The sequence below is a fragment of the Diabrotica undecimpunctata genome, chromosome 4 (genome assembly GCF_040954645.1).
Source record: "Diabrotica undecimpunctata isolate CICGRU chromosome 4, icDiaUnde3, whole genome shotgun sequence".
NCBI classification, from domain to species: Eukaryota; Metazoa; Arthropoda; class Insecta; order Coleoptera; family Chrysomelidae; genus Diabrotica; species Diabrotica undecimpunctata.
In genome coordinates, this window is record NC_092806.1 from 138,531,061 (window position 1) to 138,550,280 (window position 19,220).

The following is a 19,220-nucleotide window of genomic DNA, read 5'->3' on the forward strand; positions in this document are numbered from 1 at the left end:
CAACAGTCCGGGTCATTTGAATTTTTACTGATAGAACTACAATGTAACTATACATCAGTAAAGAGTAAAGAAACCTTGCTCTAGGTCTTCCTTTTCTTCTCTGACCAATGGGTGTATCAAGGAACGTTTTTCTAGCTAGGTCATTTTGTTCTATCCGCATCACATGCCTTATCCACCCCAGACGTCCTATTTTAATATGTTTTACGATATCTGGTTCCTAGTATATTCTATCAAGTTCGAAGTTATATCGTCTTCTCCACACTCCATTGTTATTCACTGCTCCATAGATTCGCCCTAGTACTTTTTCTTCGAAACATCCTAACACGTTTTCATTACTTTTTGTTCGAGTTCAGATCTCTGACTCATATGTTAGGACTGGACGTATTATTGTTTTGTACAGTTTTAGTTTTGTATTTCTCGATTAAATTGGGAATTAAAGAAGAAGAGATGCCGCGATGTCAGTTGTGATGTCTATATTTGTTTTATTGACTACGCCAAGGCATTTGACCGTTGTCAGCACCAGAAGATGGTCACCGCACTACAAAGAGTAGGATTGGATGAGAAGGACATTCGGATCATCATGAATTTATACTGGAACCAGCGTGCTCAAGTCAAGGTCGAAGACCAGCTGACCGACCAAGTGAAGATCATGCGAGGAGTAAGGCAAGGATGTGTGCTATCGCCGACTCTTTTCAATATATACTCTGAGGAGATTTTTAATGAAGCCCTCAGAAACCTAGACATGGGAATCCGAGTGAACGGTGAATACATCAATAATATCCGCTACGCCGATGACACTGTGTTACTAGCAACCAGCCTAAACGATCTGCAGGCCTTACTAGGCCGAGTGCGAACTGTGAGCGTAACATACGGACTGAACCTTAATATTAAGAAAACTAAATTCATGGCTGTCAGCCGTAGAAATTTAGATCCCGGGGCACTAATGGCAGGTAGCGAAGAGATCCAGAGAGTCGACAGATTCACTTACCTCGGAACTACCCTCAACGTACAATGGGACTACGCTCAAGAGATTAGATCCAGAATTGAAATGGCACGGTCTACATTTATTAAGTTGAGATACTTGCTGTGCTGCAGTGATCCCAGTTTGGGAACCAAGATGCGGATAGTGAGGTGCTACGTTCTTTTAGTGTTACTATATGGAGTTGAAGCCTGGACACTGAAAAACGAATCAAAGCCTTCGAGATGTGGATATACAGAAGGATACTAAAAATATCTTATATGGACCATGTCACCAACGTTGAGGTCCTACAGCGCATGACAAAAGAAAAAGAAGTGCTTAATTGAATTAAACAACGTAAGCTTGAGTACCTCAACCACGTGATGCGAAAAGAAGAAAAATATCGAATTCTTCAACTCGTTATGCAGGGTAAACGTTATGCAGTGGACAACCTTAATTTTCTTTAAGTATTGAGTTTTAGCTCATATTCATCACCTGCTTCGTCACCCTGTTTGTAAGTCGTTGCAACTATTTTTCATTCGAAAAGATTGGTAACGTATCGTTATTTGAGATTTGTGACATTAATTCCATCGATATTAATAGATATTAATATTCAAAAGTAAAGGCGACAATTTACACCTCTGCCTCACGCTGCCCTTCATTCCTTCCCTCGTATTCCAGCCAATTCATATGTTAGCACATGTTAACACAAATTTTTCTTCTTCTTGTTTTTCCTATTTATAAGCAATTCTACGTGTTCATTGGTGTATTATTACCTCTATGGAATATTGTCTCTCCATCTTTTGCGAGGTCGTCCGATATTTCTTCTACCGATTTTTTATTTATCTCCTGCTATTTTGACGACACTGGTCTCCTCCATTCTGCTTATGTGGTTATTCCATTCTTTTTTCTATTTAGTTTCAATTCGTTTATACACTATACGGTTCATTTTCTTTTAATGTCTTCAATTCTCTTTTGATCTCGCAGCGTATTTCCTGTAATTATTCTCAGTACTCTCATGTCTGCCAGTTTCCAATAGCTTTTGTGTTGTTACTGTGTCGGGTTTTATTTCTGAGGCCTATGTCATTATTGGTCTTACACTGGCTTTACAAATTTTTGACTTCGTCATAGTGTTAATATATTTGTTTTGCCATATAGTGTTATTAAGGCATCCTGCCAATCTGTTTGCTTTTTGTACTTGTTCTCTCAGTTCTTTGTTTAGGTCTCCCTAGCTAGACAGTGTAATTCCAAGGTATATTATTTCTATTACTTATTTAATACTGATGACATCAATTTCTATTTTACATCTGGTTGGTTCTTTGCTGGTTACTATGGTTTTAGTTTTCTGAGATGACATTGACATCTTAGCAGAGATTAAAGAGATATTGCATCGTATGCATAACAGAGTATTTTTACTTCTTTGTTCCCCATTCTGTATCCTCATCCTTTGTTAATCCTTTTGATGGTTTTATATAATTTATAGTATGACATTGTTTTAATAAAACATAACTTTATGTAGAAAATTACATAATTATTTCAAAAATATATATATATATATATATATATATATATATATATATATATATATATATATAAATTAGACACAGTGAAGATCACTTTCATAATAGTAGACTGATAAGTGTGTTAAAAATTTTAAAGTATATAGTTTTAATACATTTTAATAGGAATAAAACAAGTAAGAGCTAATGACAACGTCGTAGGCTCCAGAGACAAAGGATCCAGAGAAAGATCTGCAGCACGATGGTCAAATCAAGTAAAGGGCGTGACTGGTTACTCATTATCAGAAGCAAGACAACAGGTAAAGGAGTTGGACAGCAATAGTCAAACGAATTACATCTCACTATATCCTTTAATCCTCAACTACTTGGGACGAGTTTATAAGCTACAACCAGGTTTTTTCACAAGCAGCTCGTAAATTAGCCCAGTGTACTTAATGTACTTGTTCTATCAGCTGCTTGTATAAAAGCTCTGGAAAAAGCTGAACAGCCAGTGACTTTACAGGCAACTCGCCGGCTTTTTAATGAGATGCTTGTAAGCTGGCCATGTTCACTCACAGTAGCTTATGCGCAAGTGGCTAGTAGCTTTGGCCTCTAACTATTTTCAGCATCTCAGCTAGTTGGCTTTTGAGACAGTGAAAAATGTTGTGTGTAATTGACTATTAGCCAGCTTGTTATCTTGTAAACTCGCTGCGTGTACTTAAGTCTTTAAGAAGGAAAAAAATAGAGGAGGAGAAGGAGAGAGAGGAGTTTTAATATTGTACTTGTGTATTAAGAAGTTCAAAAGATACTAAAAAAATCAATTTTTCTCTCTCGAAGACATATGAGAGAATAGATTACACTTTGTTTGGAAAAATATTAAGGCATATTGTAATGACACCTAAAAATATCAAGGTGAATTTATAACGAGTATCCATTATTGATTTATAATTTTAACTTTAAATTATAAGTTTAAAGTATTATAAAATCCAAAGACCCAAAAAAATCTTAATCCCAGAATAATATACCTAGGTATTTCTAATAGATTTTCTTTACCTTTGATGCCAATGTTATAATAAAACCTAATATCTACACATTTTTTAAGTCCATTTCTATGTGTAAAAATTAATAATAATAATACCTTTATAAGTAATAGTAATATTATCTTAAAAGTTTTAAAGCGTTATTCTAAATTTGTAATAAACCCTAACTAGTACTTACAATTTAGAGATATACGGATTGTCCGATTGTCCTACCCTTAGAGAGAGAAAGTGTACAAGGGCGTTTAAATTCCAATATTAAGCATAGTTCTGGGGCCCAACGATTCGCATATAAACGTTAAAATGTTATACATCATCGCATAGTATAATTATAGTACAGTACAGGTAACAAAAAAATAAGTTGCATAAGGTTAGCGTATGTGTTAAATAAAAGCAGTTTATTATTGAGTTATAATTAAAAAATTCAAATTATAAAATTCACATGATCTGTTGCATGATTTTTTACTTTGTCCGCGGCGGACTTAAATACTCTCCTGGTTTTGACTTCACACTACTGGTAGAGGTTCTTGACCCAGGATGTTCTTCGTCATTCAGCACCACGTTTTCTTTTCTTATTTTCCCTAAATAATTACATGCAGTAAATTTCATATTTAGGATTTCTCATCATATGAGCAAAATACTCCAACTTTCTCCATTTGATGGTATTCCGAACCTATCTTTCTTTGTTAAGACGCTGTAATTAAACTGCTTCATACGTCACTCTGCCCATCCACGATATTCTCAACATCTCACATCTCGAAAATTTTAAGTATTTTACACATTGTATAAGTCAGAGTCTATGCTTTCATTTCATGGAGCAGACAACTGAGGACATAATATTGTAATAACCACACTCTTAAGGGAATTCTTAATGCTCTGTTGGTTAGTAACTTTTGCAACTTCTTAAATTATGTTCTGGCTGGTTCTATAATGTTTTTGATTTTCTCAGATAAGTCCCACCTTTCATTTAACCAATAACCCAAATAGATGATTCTAGTCTCTTTATTACTTCCCCATCTAACCTGACTGCTTAGATTTTTAACTATATTTTTGTCTTTACTGATGACTATTCATTTGATTTTTTTTGTATTATCTTTTAAACCCATTTGTTTACTATGGTCTGTGATTGGTGAATACAAGTTAAATTGTTGATGAATACTCCGTTGGCAATTATACTTTCTATTTTGTCTTTCATACTTTCTCCGAAAATCTTTTCTGCATATCAATTAAACCAAAGCGGGTAGAGCACACATCCCTGTCGAATTCCTCTTATAATAGAAGCTTCTTCGGACGTCTGACTTTTAATTATAATGTAAGCTGTCTGATTCCAGTATAAACTGGCTATTATCCAAATGACCCGTCCATCCAGACCTATATAATTTAAAATAATAATTATTTTCTCGTATTTATCAGAATCAAATGATTATCGAGATCTCTATATAAGAAAATGGATGCCAAATAACGCCTCTTTTGTACCGAAACCATCCTTGAAACTAAGATTTGCCAATAGTTTTTTCACATCTACTTCAACACTTAGTTTTCTTATTTATCGCTACGAATGTTCATTTAAGCCAATCTTTAGAAACTATTCCGCTCTTGTATAATATATGCAGTTAATCAAATTTAATGGGAGTGAGAGAAGTCTATCTTCTCTAAGCGTTTTTAAAACATCTATCTCTACTCTGATCCCTGCACCTTTACACCTTTTATGCTCCCATGTCGTCATAGGCAGTAATGTTGTGAGAGGTGCTTTTAGTATCTGCAAAAGGATTTTAAATATATCTTTTCCATTCATTGCAACTGTTCTTATTTGAAAAGAATAAAAATACTAACGGATTGCTTAAAGAAAACGAAGTTTTTGTCCTTCAAAGTTTACTACAAGTAAGTAAGTTCCTCCAGCTATTCTTTTGATGTCGTCTAACCATCTTATCTGTGGTCGTCCCCTTGGTCGGCTACCTTTGTAAGGTCTCCAATGTTATATTGTGGCATTCTAACGTTGGTCTTTTTATCTAGCATTGTCACCTGCGAAGCTCCCTTTGAGTTTGACAATTTTGGTTGTAATATCCTTAACTATTGTTTTTGATTTTACCCAGATGTTCCTCTTTTATCTGACAGTATTGCTCTTTCCATTGTCCTTTCTGTTGTGGATAGTTTATTCATATTTGCCTTAATTAGGATTCAGGTTTGACATCCATATGTCATGATAGAAAGGATGCATTGGTTAAACACTTTGCTCCTCAAGTATTAAGGTATTTTGCGGTTCTTCAGTATTCAATTTAGTTTTTAAAATCCTGCCTATGGCAGTCTTGTTCTTCTAGTGATTTCTGCACTATGGTTTTTTTTGTCAAGTTTAAGAATTTGCCCTAGATAAATATATTCCTGGATCTGTTCTTTATCACTGTCATTTATAGTTATACGCTTGGAATCGTCTGTGTTTGTCATTGTTTTTGTTTTTATGATATTCATCTTAAGGCCGACGTATTGGAAGCTGTCTGCGAGTTCTTTCATCATAATTTGTAACTCTTCGAATGTACTCGCTATAATCACGATGTCTTCAGCGAATCTTAGATGGTTTAACTTGTTGCTACTAATATTGATGCCATATAGTGACCAATTTGTAGTTCTGAAGACGTCTTCTAGAACTAGATTAAAAACCTTTGGAGATATTACTTCGCCTTGTCTAACTCCCCTTTTAATGGGGATGGGATTTGTATTTTCTTCTAGTTGTACTATCATACTTGCGTTTTCATATATTATATATTAGTTGCCCATATCTCTAATCTATTTTAAAACTATTAATAGCTTGTTTTATAGCCCACATCTCAAAACTATTACATGCCTTTTGATAGTCTATGAAGGCAAGAAATACGGATAGTTGGTACTCATTTTTCTTCTCTATCAGCGTTCTCATTGTCAACAGATCGTCTGATGTACTGTCCTTTCCGAAAACCAGTCTGTTTAAACGGTTGGTAATTATCCATTTTATAAGTCAACCGATTGTTAATAATTATCACAAACAGTTTGTATACTTGACTAAGCAACGCCATGGGTCTATAATTCTTTAGGTGACATTTGTCCCCTTTTTTGTGTAAGAGTACTACTAGACTCTCGTTCCAGTCTTTAGGGATCATGCTATTATGGAAAAATCTATTAAATAGTTCTGTTAGTATAGGGATCGTTACTGTCTTGCTTGTTTTTAAGAGCTCGGCAATTCTAACGTCGTGTTCTGTAGCTTTATTATTTCTTAGTTTTTTTAAAGCTCTTTCTATTTCAAATCCCTTTATATTTGATAGTATCTCTGATCTTACGTTTTTTATTTTTCTTTTGACGTCTTGTTTTCTTGATTCATTAGGCCGGCTTTACGAGCTATACAAGATTTTGTAGAAGTCTTTGACTATCTTTATTTTATATTTGTCCTTCTATTCCTTGTTATTGGTGTTTATTGATTAAGTTAAATGTTTGTTATGGAAATTTTAACTTTTTTTCGTTTTGATAAAATTCGGCAATATAGCTTTCAAATGTGTTAACATTACACGTAAGAAATAGTTGTATATACTAAATTAAACATTTTAATTTGATGATATGCGACTTGTTGGGAATTCCCTACAAATATATAGACACAGCCTAAATAAACTTGTGTAAAATTATTACAACTAGATATAAAACACTTTACATTGTGTGTCCCACAATAGAACATCAGGCGCATCAAATACTTTATTGACTACTATTGTGAATTTCTCAGTAAAAAACTTTCGGTCATTCGTTAGAAGAATCGCCATGCAAGAAATGTTCATTGCAGAGGATAATATCGTTATAAACAAACTTTTTTTGCTTTTTTTTATTCTTTGAGTTTTATATTGCTCTAAGAAATGACCCGTTATGAATTGCTCTGAAATGTTTCAAAATGTACTATTTTTAATGATAAAACTACAGACTGATATGTTTAGGAGAAAGGGTTTAGGCAAATACAATTTAAAAGTTTAAACTAATGGTTTGAAGTACTTTTTGGAAAATAGGCAAATTAGAATAGAAACAATTAATATTTTTTCAAGACGGTAAACTATCTTTCTTTAAATGCTTTTTAATATGTGATCTATGAATTACAAACTTATCTGGTTTAATATCAATGCCAAATAAATCATCGGTTCTTTTACTAGCTCAAATTACATATTATAATTTTCATTTAGGTCAAAAAGATATCTGTGGGTTAACTTGCATCTTGCGATGCTCTCTTTTATTACCATTTTTTTGTGGTTCTTGATACCTGTTAAAAAATAATATAGCAACAGAGACTAATAATTATTCATACCAACAATAAAACAATTCTGTTTTTACGTTAATTTAGGTCACCAAAACAACGTACCTATCGTATTTAACCCTTAACTAATCCAAAATTAACTTAAGACTAAACCAAAAATGTATATTTGGCAACCACGGCCTTCACTAGCTTACTTATTCGATACGTGGAGCCTTAGTACTAAATCAGAGAATCGGGAGGTGTGTTAATTTGAAATTACAGCACAAAGGTAATAAATTCCGCGTGTCTGGTCAGCTAAAACGTTTTTATAGTTTTTATGAATTGTTATAATGTATTTTTTATCACCGTGGGGTATGTATAAATGCTAGTTTTTTAAATTTACTATTAAACTTTTATCCTATTCTTTAACAACCTTTTGAGTATACTTTTTTTTAATGCGGTCAGAAATTCCGCATGTGAGTAGCTATCCAAATTTAAATTACTTTTCTTACTTTGCAGCAAATTACTATTACAATATTTCATCATTCCCTTTTTCTTTGAATCAAAGTATCAAAAATTTATTTTACAAAATATTACTACAGCTACAGCAAACTTTTACCATTAATTTATTCCACTTTATTTTCAGAATGGACTATTGAAGTCCACATGGAAGAAGAAAAGATTGCTGTGTATGATGACTATTCTCCTTCGATATCAACCGTTCAAAAATTAGTTTAACGAGTCTTAACGTGACTGCACGTTGGTTTTTATTGATCCACGCCTTGGTGCCCCGAAAATGGCTACCACTAAGGATAACGTGACAAAGCTGAGACAGTAGATATCTCAAACGACCACGTATGTCATATCGTGCATTAAATTTTGGTCATGAGATAGCGGTTCACGCGATGGATGCCGCGTTTGCAAATGCCAGATAACAAGCGCAACCGTGACACCATTTCAGAGCAGTGTTTGACTATCTTCTTCTTCAAGTGCCATCTCCGCGGCGGAGGTCGGCAATCATCATAGCTATTCGGACTTTTGAGACGGCTGCTCTGAAAAGTTCATTTGATGTACATCCGTACTACTCTCTCAGGTTGCGCAGCCATGACATTCTACGCCTCCCTACGCTTCTCTTTCCTTGGATCTTTTTCTGCATAATCAGTTGGAGCAAGGTGTATTTCTCTCCACGTGTAATATGTCCGAGACATTCTAATTTTCTTGTTTTTATTAAATTTAAAATTTCCATTTCTTTGTTCATCCTTCCCAGAACCTCTTTGTTTGTGACGTGTTCTGTCCATGATATTTTCAGAATTCTTCTGTACACCCACAGCTCAAATGATTCCAGTTTTTTCATTGATGTCGCATTCAATGTTTGACTATATTTAAGCATAATCCGAAGGATTTTCTACATCGTTTTGTAACCGTTGACGAATCATTGATTTACTGGTACACACCAGAAATCAAGGAACAGTAGAAACAGTGGATGTCACCCGGCGATGTGCGCCGAATAAGGTGAAGACTGTCACATCGGCCGGAAAGGTGATGGCTACTATTTTCTGGGATTCACAAGGGGTGATCTACATCGACTACCCGCAGATGGGCAAATCGGTCACATGGCCCTGCTACGCCGAATTATTGGGCTGAGTCGACGAAGCATTGTAAAAATACGACCCTATTTGGTGAGAATAGAGAAAAAGTACTCTTCCACCATGACAATGCACCGGCTTATACCTTTGACTTCGATATGGCTAAAATGGTCGAATTTTGCTACGAACTGTCCCCGTCCATCGTATTCTCCAGATTTGGTTTTGTGTGACATTTTTTGTATGCAATCTTCGAGGGCACTCGAAGGGCAGAAATTTAGGTCTAATGAGTAAAGCCACGAAAGCCTACTTTACAAACCTTAAGGAAACGTATATTTTAAACGAGTTAAAGAAGTGCAATCATCTCTGGGTCAAGTTTGTCGAGCTTAAAGGAGACTATGTTAAGAAATAAATCTCATTTTTGCAAAATTTTCATTTTTATTTTGTTGGTTAGGCTAAATGTAATATTCCTAACATAGACGACAATCCAACGAATGGAAGAATACCATGAATACAAAAAAAAACTGAAAACGACTCTACCGGACAGCTCTAGTATAAAGCCCATCACCTGAATATAGAAGATATATGGCAAACTAATGGCGAAGGTAGTAAAATATTTAGACTAGTTATGTCCATATCATGATTTCAGTTTCTTCTACGATGCATTAAATTTGATGATGGAAAAGAACAAAAGGAAACTGCCCCCTAAATCACTTTAAGGATTTTGTCCCCTAAAACCAATTACGTTCGCTCTTAGTGATACATGTTCCTTAGTGCCGTATATCTCCAAAAATAAAAAAGTTGTAGTGCCTGTTTTAAGTCTGCATGATGACGCCTTAGATAAAGACACAGTTAAATATTATAAACCAGAAATTTTGACATAATATTTATAACCAGTCGTCCCTACCCATCGCCTTTCTCCACCAAGCACGTATTCTCATATTTCTCATGTCTTCATCGATGTTATCAAGGAACCTTGTTCTGGGTCTTTCTTTTCTTCTCTGACCGATGGATCTATCAAGGAGCGTTTTTCTAGCTGGGTCATTTTGATCCATCCGCATTACATGCCTTATCCACCTCAAATGTCCTATCTTAATATATTTTACGATATCCGGCTGGTATATTCTATAAAGTCTGAAGTTGTATCGTCTTCTCCACACATCATTGTTATTCACTGCTTCATATTTTCTTTCAAAATATCCTAACATGTTTCTATTATTTTTTGTTAGAGTTGAGGTCTCTAAACTATATTTTAGGACTGGGCATATTATTGTTTTGTAGAGTTTAATTTTTGTATTTCTCGATATAATTGTAGATTTAAGGAGGAGATTGATATAACAATAAAAGCAATACAAAATACAATGTCGTTGAGCAGCTGTGCTTCTCCTATGATGTTTCGCGAAAAACAAGACGTTGGCGAATGATAATTTTTAACACGATACTTAATATCGGTGGCTTGAATTCGGTATTCTAGTGGCAGTAGAAAATTCAATTAGAGATCTGAAATTACGTATTAAGGCTAAATGTAATATTCCTAACATAGACGACAATCCAACGAATAGAAGAATACCATGAATACAAAAAAAAACTGAAAACGACTGTTTGCTGTTAGAGATGTAAAAAAAATTGTACAGAGAGCCTACACGTGCAGTGTATGAAGAGTGCCGTAGCAATCGGATTAACTAAATATATTACTATACTTATTAGATGTTATTAAAATAGTCTTTTACTTAAACTGGTTCCAAATACTTCTATTAACACAAGATAAGAAGTAAAAAAACCTAGGATCAGCCTGAGCAGCGTTTGGTAAATTAAACTACGTACTTAAATCGGAACTAATCATAAGCCTTAAAAGGAAAATCTTTGATGAATGTGTGTTACCTGTACTCACTTATGGAGCGGAAAAAATAAGGCTCACAAAAAAGGTAGTGACTAAGATTCTTGTGACTCAGAGGGCTATGGAGCGCCAGATGTTGGGTGTCTCTCTGAGAGACCGAATTCCAAACGAAGAAATACGGCGTAGAACAAAAACAACAGACGTCATCGAAAAAATCGCGTCGCTAAAATGGTTTTAAAATCATTATTAGCTTTCTTTTAAATTTGATATAAGGTTGAATGCTCGAATAAATGAACTTTGAAAAAATTAAAGGCAAATATCGAGCACAATTTTAATAATCAAATCTTGCCCAAGCACTTTGTCAAATTTGGGCTATCCATCAAGCGCAGAATGTAATAAACAAATTTAAATCCTTGTTTTAGTGTAGTGTTATGTACAATTTAGGTTTAAATTCATGTTTATTACATTCTGCGCTTACTGGATATCCCAAATTTGACGAAATGCCCCTGATGATGCTGTAGAAAGCGAAAGTACTTGGGCAAGATTTGATTAATAAAATTGTGCTCGATATTTGCCTTTAATTTTTTCAAAGTTCTTTTTAATTGTTTACTATAAACAACATTAATTGAATATTTAGTGTCTTAAAAACACATGGAAAATCTTGTGACTGATATTTTGCCTAGTTTTCAAACAAGTACCAAACTTCATCATATGGCAAAAAATATTTAATCTATATACCTTTTTACAATTATGACAAAAAATAATTTCTTTGTTTAATTATTTATAAAATTCACAAATTAGGTAACCAGTAGCATAACAGTTACCGATATTTGACAAAAATCGTTATTGTTAAATAGTTTAAAAGTACAATAAAATATTTTTTATTATTACGATATTTCTTAGATATGGTCCTTCGTATCAAAAATTGTATTTAAGCGTTTTCTTCTGATTTAACTCCTACTTGTTGGTTTTGTGCTAAAACGGTAATAATACTAATTACTGAATCTAACTTTTTTTCTAGTGATCCCAACTGAAAATAAAAAAGTTTATTAGTTATTTTTATGTCAAACAAAAATAATACACTATTTGTAGTAACAGCTTGATACAGTGATACGTACAATCACTTTAAAATGTTTAAAACCTTAACTTTGTTATAGGAATTCTCAACAAATACAACAGAAAACTAAAGCAGTAATTTACCTATTCGTATTATCCTTAGTTTGAAAAGTCAAAATGTAATCTACAGACGTGATCCATTGAGAAATTCGTACAAACTCAGGGCAGATAGAGGACACCGCGGTTAATTTAAATCACATGTCATAAATAGGTCTCTGATTACTGAGAACTAAGATACAAATGACTTAGAAATCATAGAATAGAAACCATTACAGAAAACAAAAAAAGATGGACACAATAAAGCTTATATATCACAGTTTTATTCATCACCTAAAAATGGTAACACAAACAGTAAAATGGAGGATGACTTAAAATTTCTTTAATTACTCAATACTTGTAAAAACACTACACCGTTTTTAGATTTACTAGATCTATTGTTTGTCTAGGATAAACAAACACATTCTGGCACAATTTATTAATTGATAATTAATTACGATGAGTATCATGTTAGTATTAAAGTTTTCAATTTTTTGTCATGACAAATAAGTGTCGGTATCAATGTTAATCACTTTTAATCGCAATGATTTGGATAATATATTAATTAATCTAGTTGGGTATTTTATTTTAATATTAACCAAGAAAATACTGGCTCGCATAAGTATGAGGTACTAAACGGAATGGACCATTTGTTTTGAATAGGTGTATGTCTTTATCACCATGTATTTATAACAGTAATTAATGCGAATAATAAGAGCAAAGTAGAAACAAAAGAAATGCACCTGTAAGAAAAATAAAGAATAATCACTGGAAACGCTTTTCGAACGAAATGGAACATGATTTTTAAAGCCTCCAAAAGCAAATATGGCGCTTCATAAGAGGTTAAAGAACGGGTATACAGGAACTAATAAAACCAAAACACACAGAAAAGGATACGTGGATTGACTACCTAAAAAGCTCTATGCAGAGGAAGAAGAAATAACACTAGAACCGGAAACACCAGAAATTACCAAAAGTCTCCAAAAGCAAATATGGCGCTTCATAAGAGGTTAAAGAACGGGTATACAGGAACTAATAGAACAAAAACACACAGAAAAGGATACGTGGATTGACTACCTAAAAAGCTCTATGCAGAGGAAGAAGAAATAACACTAGAACCGGAAACACCAGAAATTACCACAAATGAAGAACTTAATATAAATGTACACGAAGTTCGTAAAATACTTGAAAAGCTAAAGGACTTAGCTAAAAGACAACAGGTTAGGACGGGATACCAAAAAACTACTGAAATATTTTGGAGTAGCATTGACAAAACAATTAACAACATTAAGTAATAAAATTATAAAATACCGAAACAGAACGAGCGAACTATTTTTACTATTTAAAAAGGGAGATAAAGAACAGCGAGAAAACTACAGAGGTATAAACTTTTAAATAAGTACTACCCTCAAACTTACAACTAAAATTTTAGAAGTAGATAGTAATAAAAAACCCGAATACAAATGGCAAGACAAGCTTTTGTGAAATTCAGACCGCTCCTATGTAATTAAAACCTAAATTTCGAAATACGCTACAGAATGGTCAAGTGCTACATATGGTCCATCTTGCTTTATGGCATGGAAACGTGGACTTTGAAAAAAACATCTATCAACAAACTTGAAGCATTTGAAATGTGGTCATTGAGAAGAATGATGCGCATACCTTGGGTGGATAGAGTTCGAAACGATGTCGTCCTTAAGAGAGCCGGCGTGGAAAGAGAACTCTTTGAATTAATTAAAAAACGCAAGATGGAGCAAAATATGAAATACCACAGTTAATCCTACAAGGGAAGATCGGAGGTAGGAGAGGAGCCGGCCGCAAACAATTATCCTGGTTAAGGAATATTAAAGAATGGACAGGAATACACAATACAGGCGAGCTGTGTCACGCCGCCAAGAACAGAATTCTAGTAATGAGATAGTCGCCTACGCACTTTGGTGTATGGCATGTTAAGAGAGAAGAAGAGTAATAAATCAGAGAATAAATTTAATAAATAAACAACAGGGTTTTCGTAGTGTAAATAAGCAATATTCGTTATAAAGCAAATTACGGAGAAATCACTAGAGTATAATAGACTAGTATTTCTGTGTCTAATTAAAGAGAGCGTTTGACAGAGTAAGACTTAAAGATGTACTCCATGTTCTGTATAATAGAGAAGTCCTCCTTTTTATTATAAAAACTATCGAAAACGTCTACCAAAGCAACAAAATGAAAGTCATAATGGATGGACAACTTACAGAACCTATAGAAATAGGCAGCGGAATAAGACTAGGCACTCATTGCGTCCCATGCTCTTTAATTTAATCATGGATGAAATCAACAAAAGCGTTAACGAAGGAAGAGGATACTGAATATGAAACAAAGAAATAAAAACACTCTGTTACGCGGACGACGAAATATTGATAGCCCAAGATAAAGATAGTCTGCAAATACTGGTCCACAGATTTAACATAAGAGCAAAAGAATTAAATATGAAAATCTCATCTCAGAAAACTAAAACAATAGTAGCCAGCAAAGAACCAACCAGATGTAAAATAGAAATTGATGGCATCAGTATTGAACAAGTAATGGAAGTTAAATACCTGGGAATATCATTGTCCAGCTATGAAGACCTGGACAAAGAAGTGAGAGATCAAGTACAAGAAGCAAATAGACTGGCATGATGCCTTAATAACACTATATGGCTAAACAGACACATTAACACTGAGATGAAGTCAAGATTTTATAAAGCCAGTGTAAGACCAATATTGGCATATGCCTCAGAAACAAAACCACAACCACAGGCAACCACAACGCAAAGGCTACTAAAAACGACAGAGATGAGAGTACTGAGAAGAATTACAGGAAATACGCTGAGAGATCGAAAGAGAAGTGAAGACATTTGAAGAAAGTGTACCGTAGGGTGTATAAATGAATGGACACAAAATAAAAAAAAGAATGGAATAACCACATAAGCAGAATGGAGAAGACCCGTGTCGTCAAAATAGCAAGAGATAAGTCACCAATCGGTTAGAGAAGAAAAATAAGAGCTTAAAATAGCAACAAAAAACGTAAAGAAGTATTTGAATTGTTAATGGTGAAAATTGGAAAAAAAATTGTTTTTTCTGGGCTGGCTTCTGATTAGGAGGTGAATATTCTTTTCAGGTATTTCATTCCGTACCCTAAATTAACTTCTCTCGAAGTTCTCCCAAAGTTTTAGGAGGATGCTCTAAATTAAGAAGTCTTCGACCCATCTTGTCTCTCACATATGCTATTGGGGTTAAAGCTGGAAATCTCGGAAATGGGAGATAAAGATTTACTGCAGTGTTTTTAAATAAGTCCATGGTAACTCTCACAATGTATCACCTTGCGTTATCCTGCTAAAAAATTGGAAGTTTGAGCATCTGAAGTTGGGGTATGAGATAAGTTTTTAAATTTTTTTACGTATCTCTGAGGTGTCATGTTCCGTCAGTCGAAGATAAGATGTGAACTTGAACCATAAGCTCCTGCATTTCACATCATAACCCTAACAGTGAAAAGCACGTGCCGTTTGACAAAAAAACTGTGAATTTCGTCTTTCATCCGCTGACACTCGCTAGTCCATCATGCATTCCCAAAGAAGATCTAGATTTATCACTAAAGACAACCCCATTCCTAGTTCTAAGCCTCGTTCTCGGCACAATTTAGGAGGATTACGTCGGTGTTCGGGAGCAAAAGGTAACACCTAGTATGGCCGACACGAAAAAGGACCTTAACTGCGAATTTGATGATAAATTGTTCGATTTCAATTAGTTGAATAAGTAATAAATATAACTTGGGTGAAGCCTATTCGAAATTTTCCGAAAAAAAAAATAAATACCGAAAACCTAAACTTGATATTGCTGAAAATCTAAAAAATTTGTACACTGAAATAAAAACTTCTGCTGTAAATGGTATATAATTAATTAAAACTTAAAAAAATCCAAATAGTCGATTTTATTCAGAATGTTTTCGGTCTTATCAGAACATCAGACCAAGGAGCACGTTAACTTGGAAAAGCATCACTACAGAAGCAGTGCGACCAATTTATGGGTAGAATGTTAGAAGACTCTAAGGATTCCAGAGCAACAACTAACAGATCCATAAAGGAAGCTAAGTTACCTAAGGAAAGGAATGCCAAATGTTTCTACCTCTAATGTCTTATAACATTATTACCACAAATTGGTCACACTACTCCTGTAGTGATCCTTTATCAAGTTTACATGCTCTTTTTCTAACTTGGCTGCAGTGTACTGAAGACGACCAATAGTCAGAAATACGTATATACGGTTGCCTTCTATCTTATACACATATTTTATTACATTTTTTTTTTTTCGTTGTTACGAGCTATGTAGATACCTACTATATCTATTTTGCTATTGACTTGCATTAACCTGTTCTTGTTGTTTAAAACGTTGTAAACATTTGGCATCCTTTCCTTAGGCAGCTTTGCTTCCTCCGTGTATGTGTTAGTTATTGCCCTGAAATTCACAGAGTTTTCTAACAGTATTACCACAAATTGGTCGCACTGCTCCAGTAGTGATTCTTTTTCAAATTAACATGCTTCTTTTCTAACTTGTGCTATGCCGATACCTACTAACTTTATTTTGCTATTAACTATCATTAACCGTTTCTTGTTATTCTGATATAATTAAAATTGTTTTAACTTATTCTAAAAAAAGTTATACATAATTTTCTTTCAAATAAAACAAATTTTATGGAAATTTTTCTGTCTGACAATTAAATAAGTAAAAATGACGAGCAAAATAAGTAATTTATTAAGTGATCGTAGGAAAACAAATTAAACTAAGACGAAAAAAAAATATTTACCTGTTGCTCTACCCTGTACAACCTAGCACCAACGGTCATGTGTTTTACGTTTCCCACTTTGTCAATTCCAGCTAAATAGCTACCTGGTTTACCCAGAGTTTGGTCCAATCTCCTTTGCAATTCCTAAAAATATTTAAACTGTTAAGAAACTAGCTATTTATTAATTAAAAAAATTAACTACAATAATAACGTAAGAAAATGGTTATAATAGTGATAAAGACGAAACAACTCACCGGTATATCTAATTACTTCATTTTTTTAAATGGGGGTATTTACATATGTAATCTTATTCCCTTTTATCCATAGGGCGTAGGGGTGAAATGTACTGTAATTTTAACTGTGCATGATTTTCTTCCGGATATTCCTATCTTGCCACAAAATTTGCTTCTCTTCATGTCACTCTTTTTCTGTCAAGTTGTTTTGCTATTACATCATTCCAAGTCTCCCTAGGTCCTCCTCTATTTTTTCTCCCTTGTATTTTGATTTTCCATCTATTTTTGACCAGAATTTTATTTTTATTAGTCGCTGCAGATGACCTTAAAAACCTAACTATCTTTTTCAACATACTCTGCCATCGAATTTAGTTTTAATTTCTCTCTTATAACACTTTTTTTTACCGGATTTCTTCTAGTTACTTCCTGTACCCATAGTAAATACCTCATCTCTGCCGCCTGTATCTTACTTTGATGTTGCTTATTTAATACCGAGGATTAACAGGCATACGTAAGTATTGGTCTTTATAACCTTAAATCCGAATAAGTTTTAAAGTTTATTAAACATTTTCAAAACTATATGAGATCTACAAAGGACCATCCAACTAAATGTTGTCCTTTTTCCTCTCACTTCTCATCTTCTGCAGTCTATTTACAAATCAGTCTACGGACCTTTTAAAAAAATTTATTTTGCTTCAGTTAATGATTGGATGAAAAACAATCCAGGTAAAACAGTGACAATTTACTATATTCCTGGCATCGTAAAATTGGCATTGCCCAAAGCAATAAATCACACGAATATTATTTCTAGATTTCAAGCCACAGTCACAATATACAGTCACAACAGCACCAATCTACGTCTTCTACAAGTAAGAATGTTTCTATACACCTTTCCCCGGCGATTCCTTAACAAATTCGTTCCTATCCAGAAGCTGGACAGAGAAAAAAAAAGGAGAAACCCTTCAAATCTGCGGTTATTACAAGAACTCCAGCAACGAAAAAGTCAAAGAAAGAAGCTGAAGAAAAAGAAGCAAAAAAATGGTGCAATAGAAAAAGTAAAAAAAAAAGTTATTATTTAAGAAAAAAGAATCTGAGAATGAAAAAGAGGATAATACCTTGTGTCGCATATTTTTGGAGCCTTACTGGAAATTCAAACCTAGTAAAGACTGGATATAGTATGTCATGTAAAAATTGTATTCAATGTACCTCTGACTTTGAAATTAGCGATTCAGTCTAAGTTTCAAACAAAAACCTTATAATTTGTGTAAATAATATCAATAATGTATTTACTTTTCACTTTTGTACTTTATTCTATTGAGCGATTAATTTTTACTTTAACATTCATTTTCCTAACATTTAATATACTTTCTCTGCCCTCAGATAATATGTCTAACTTGCCCTCATCTGGGGACCATTAATACACGTTGAACCATTATATAAAAGTGTCAATTTTGGGAAAATTATCAATTTAATCAAAAAGGTTATTATCTTAGAAAAAATTGGAACATATGAAGAAAATATAAATTAAAATTGTAAAAATTTACGTACAAAAGTGATAAAATTAACAAGGACAGGTAGCGTGAAGAGAAAGCTATGTGCAGATATCACTGAGAGTTAATATTATAATAGCAGTACCTAGAGAGGATACAGTACAAGTGATGATATTATCAACACTCATTGTTTTGTTTTAGACAGATTTCTAAAAAAAGAGTTATAAAGACAATTGATTCAACAAAATCACTGAACATTATTTTAGCTTTATATCTTTTACTGTTTTATTTATTTCAATTTATTTCGTTATTTTTAGTTATACATCCACATTAATTTTATTCCGCCGTTAAAGAATTATGATTTAAAATCATCCAGTTTAGAAAACTC

General features: G+C 33.6%; 1 protein-coding gene across 1 annotated transcript in view; it reads right to left on the bottom strand.

Moving 5' to 3' along the window:
* Positions 1–5,420: 5,420 nt before the first annotated feature.
* Positions 5,421–19,220, bottom strand: part of KCNQ (KCNQ potassium channel) — a 186,896-nt gene continuing 173,096 nt past the window's right edge. The window contains exons 9-10 of the mRNA XM_072528607.1: positions 17,131–17,253; positions 5,421–5,528 (exon numbers count right to left, since the gene is read on the bottom strand). Of these exons, the coding sequence (XP_072384708.1) occupies positions 5,421–5,528; positions 17,131–17,253 (231 nt within the window). The remainder of the gene's footprint in view (positions 5,529–17,130; positions 17,254–19,220) is intronic.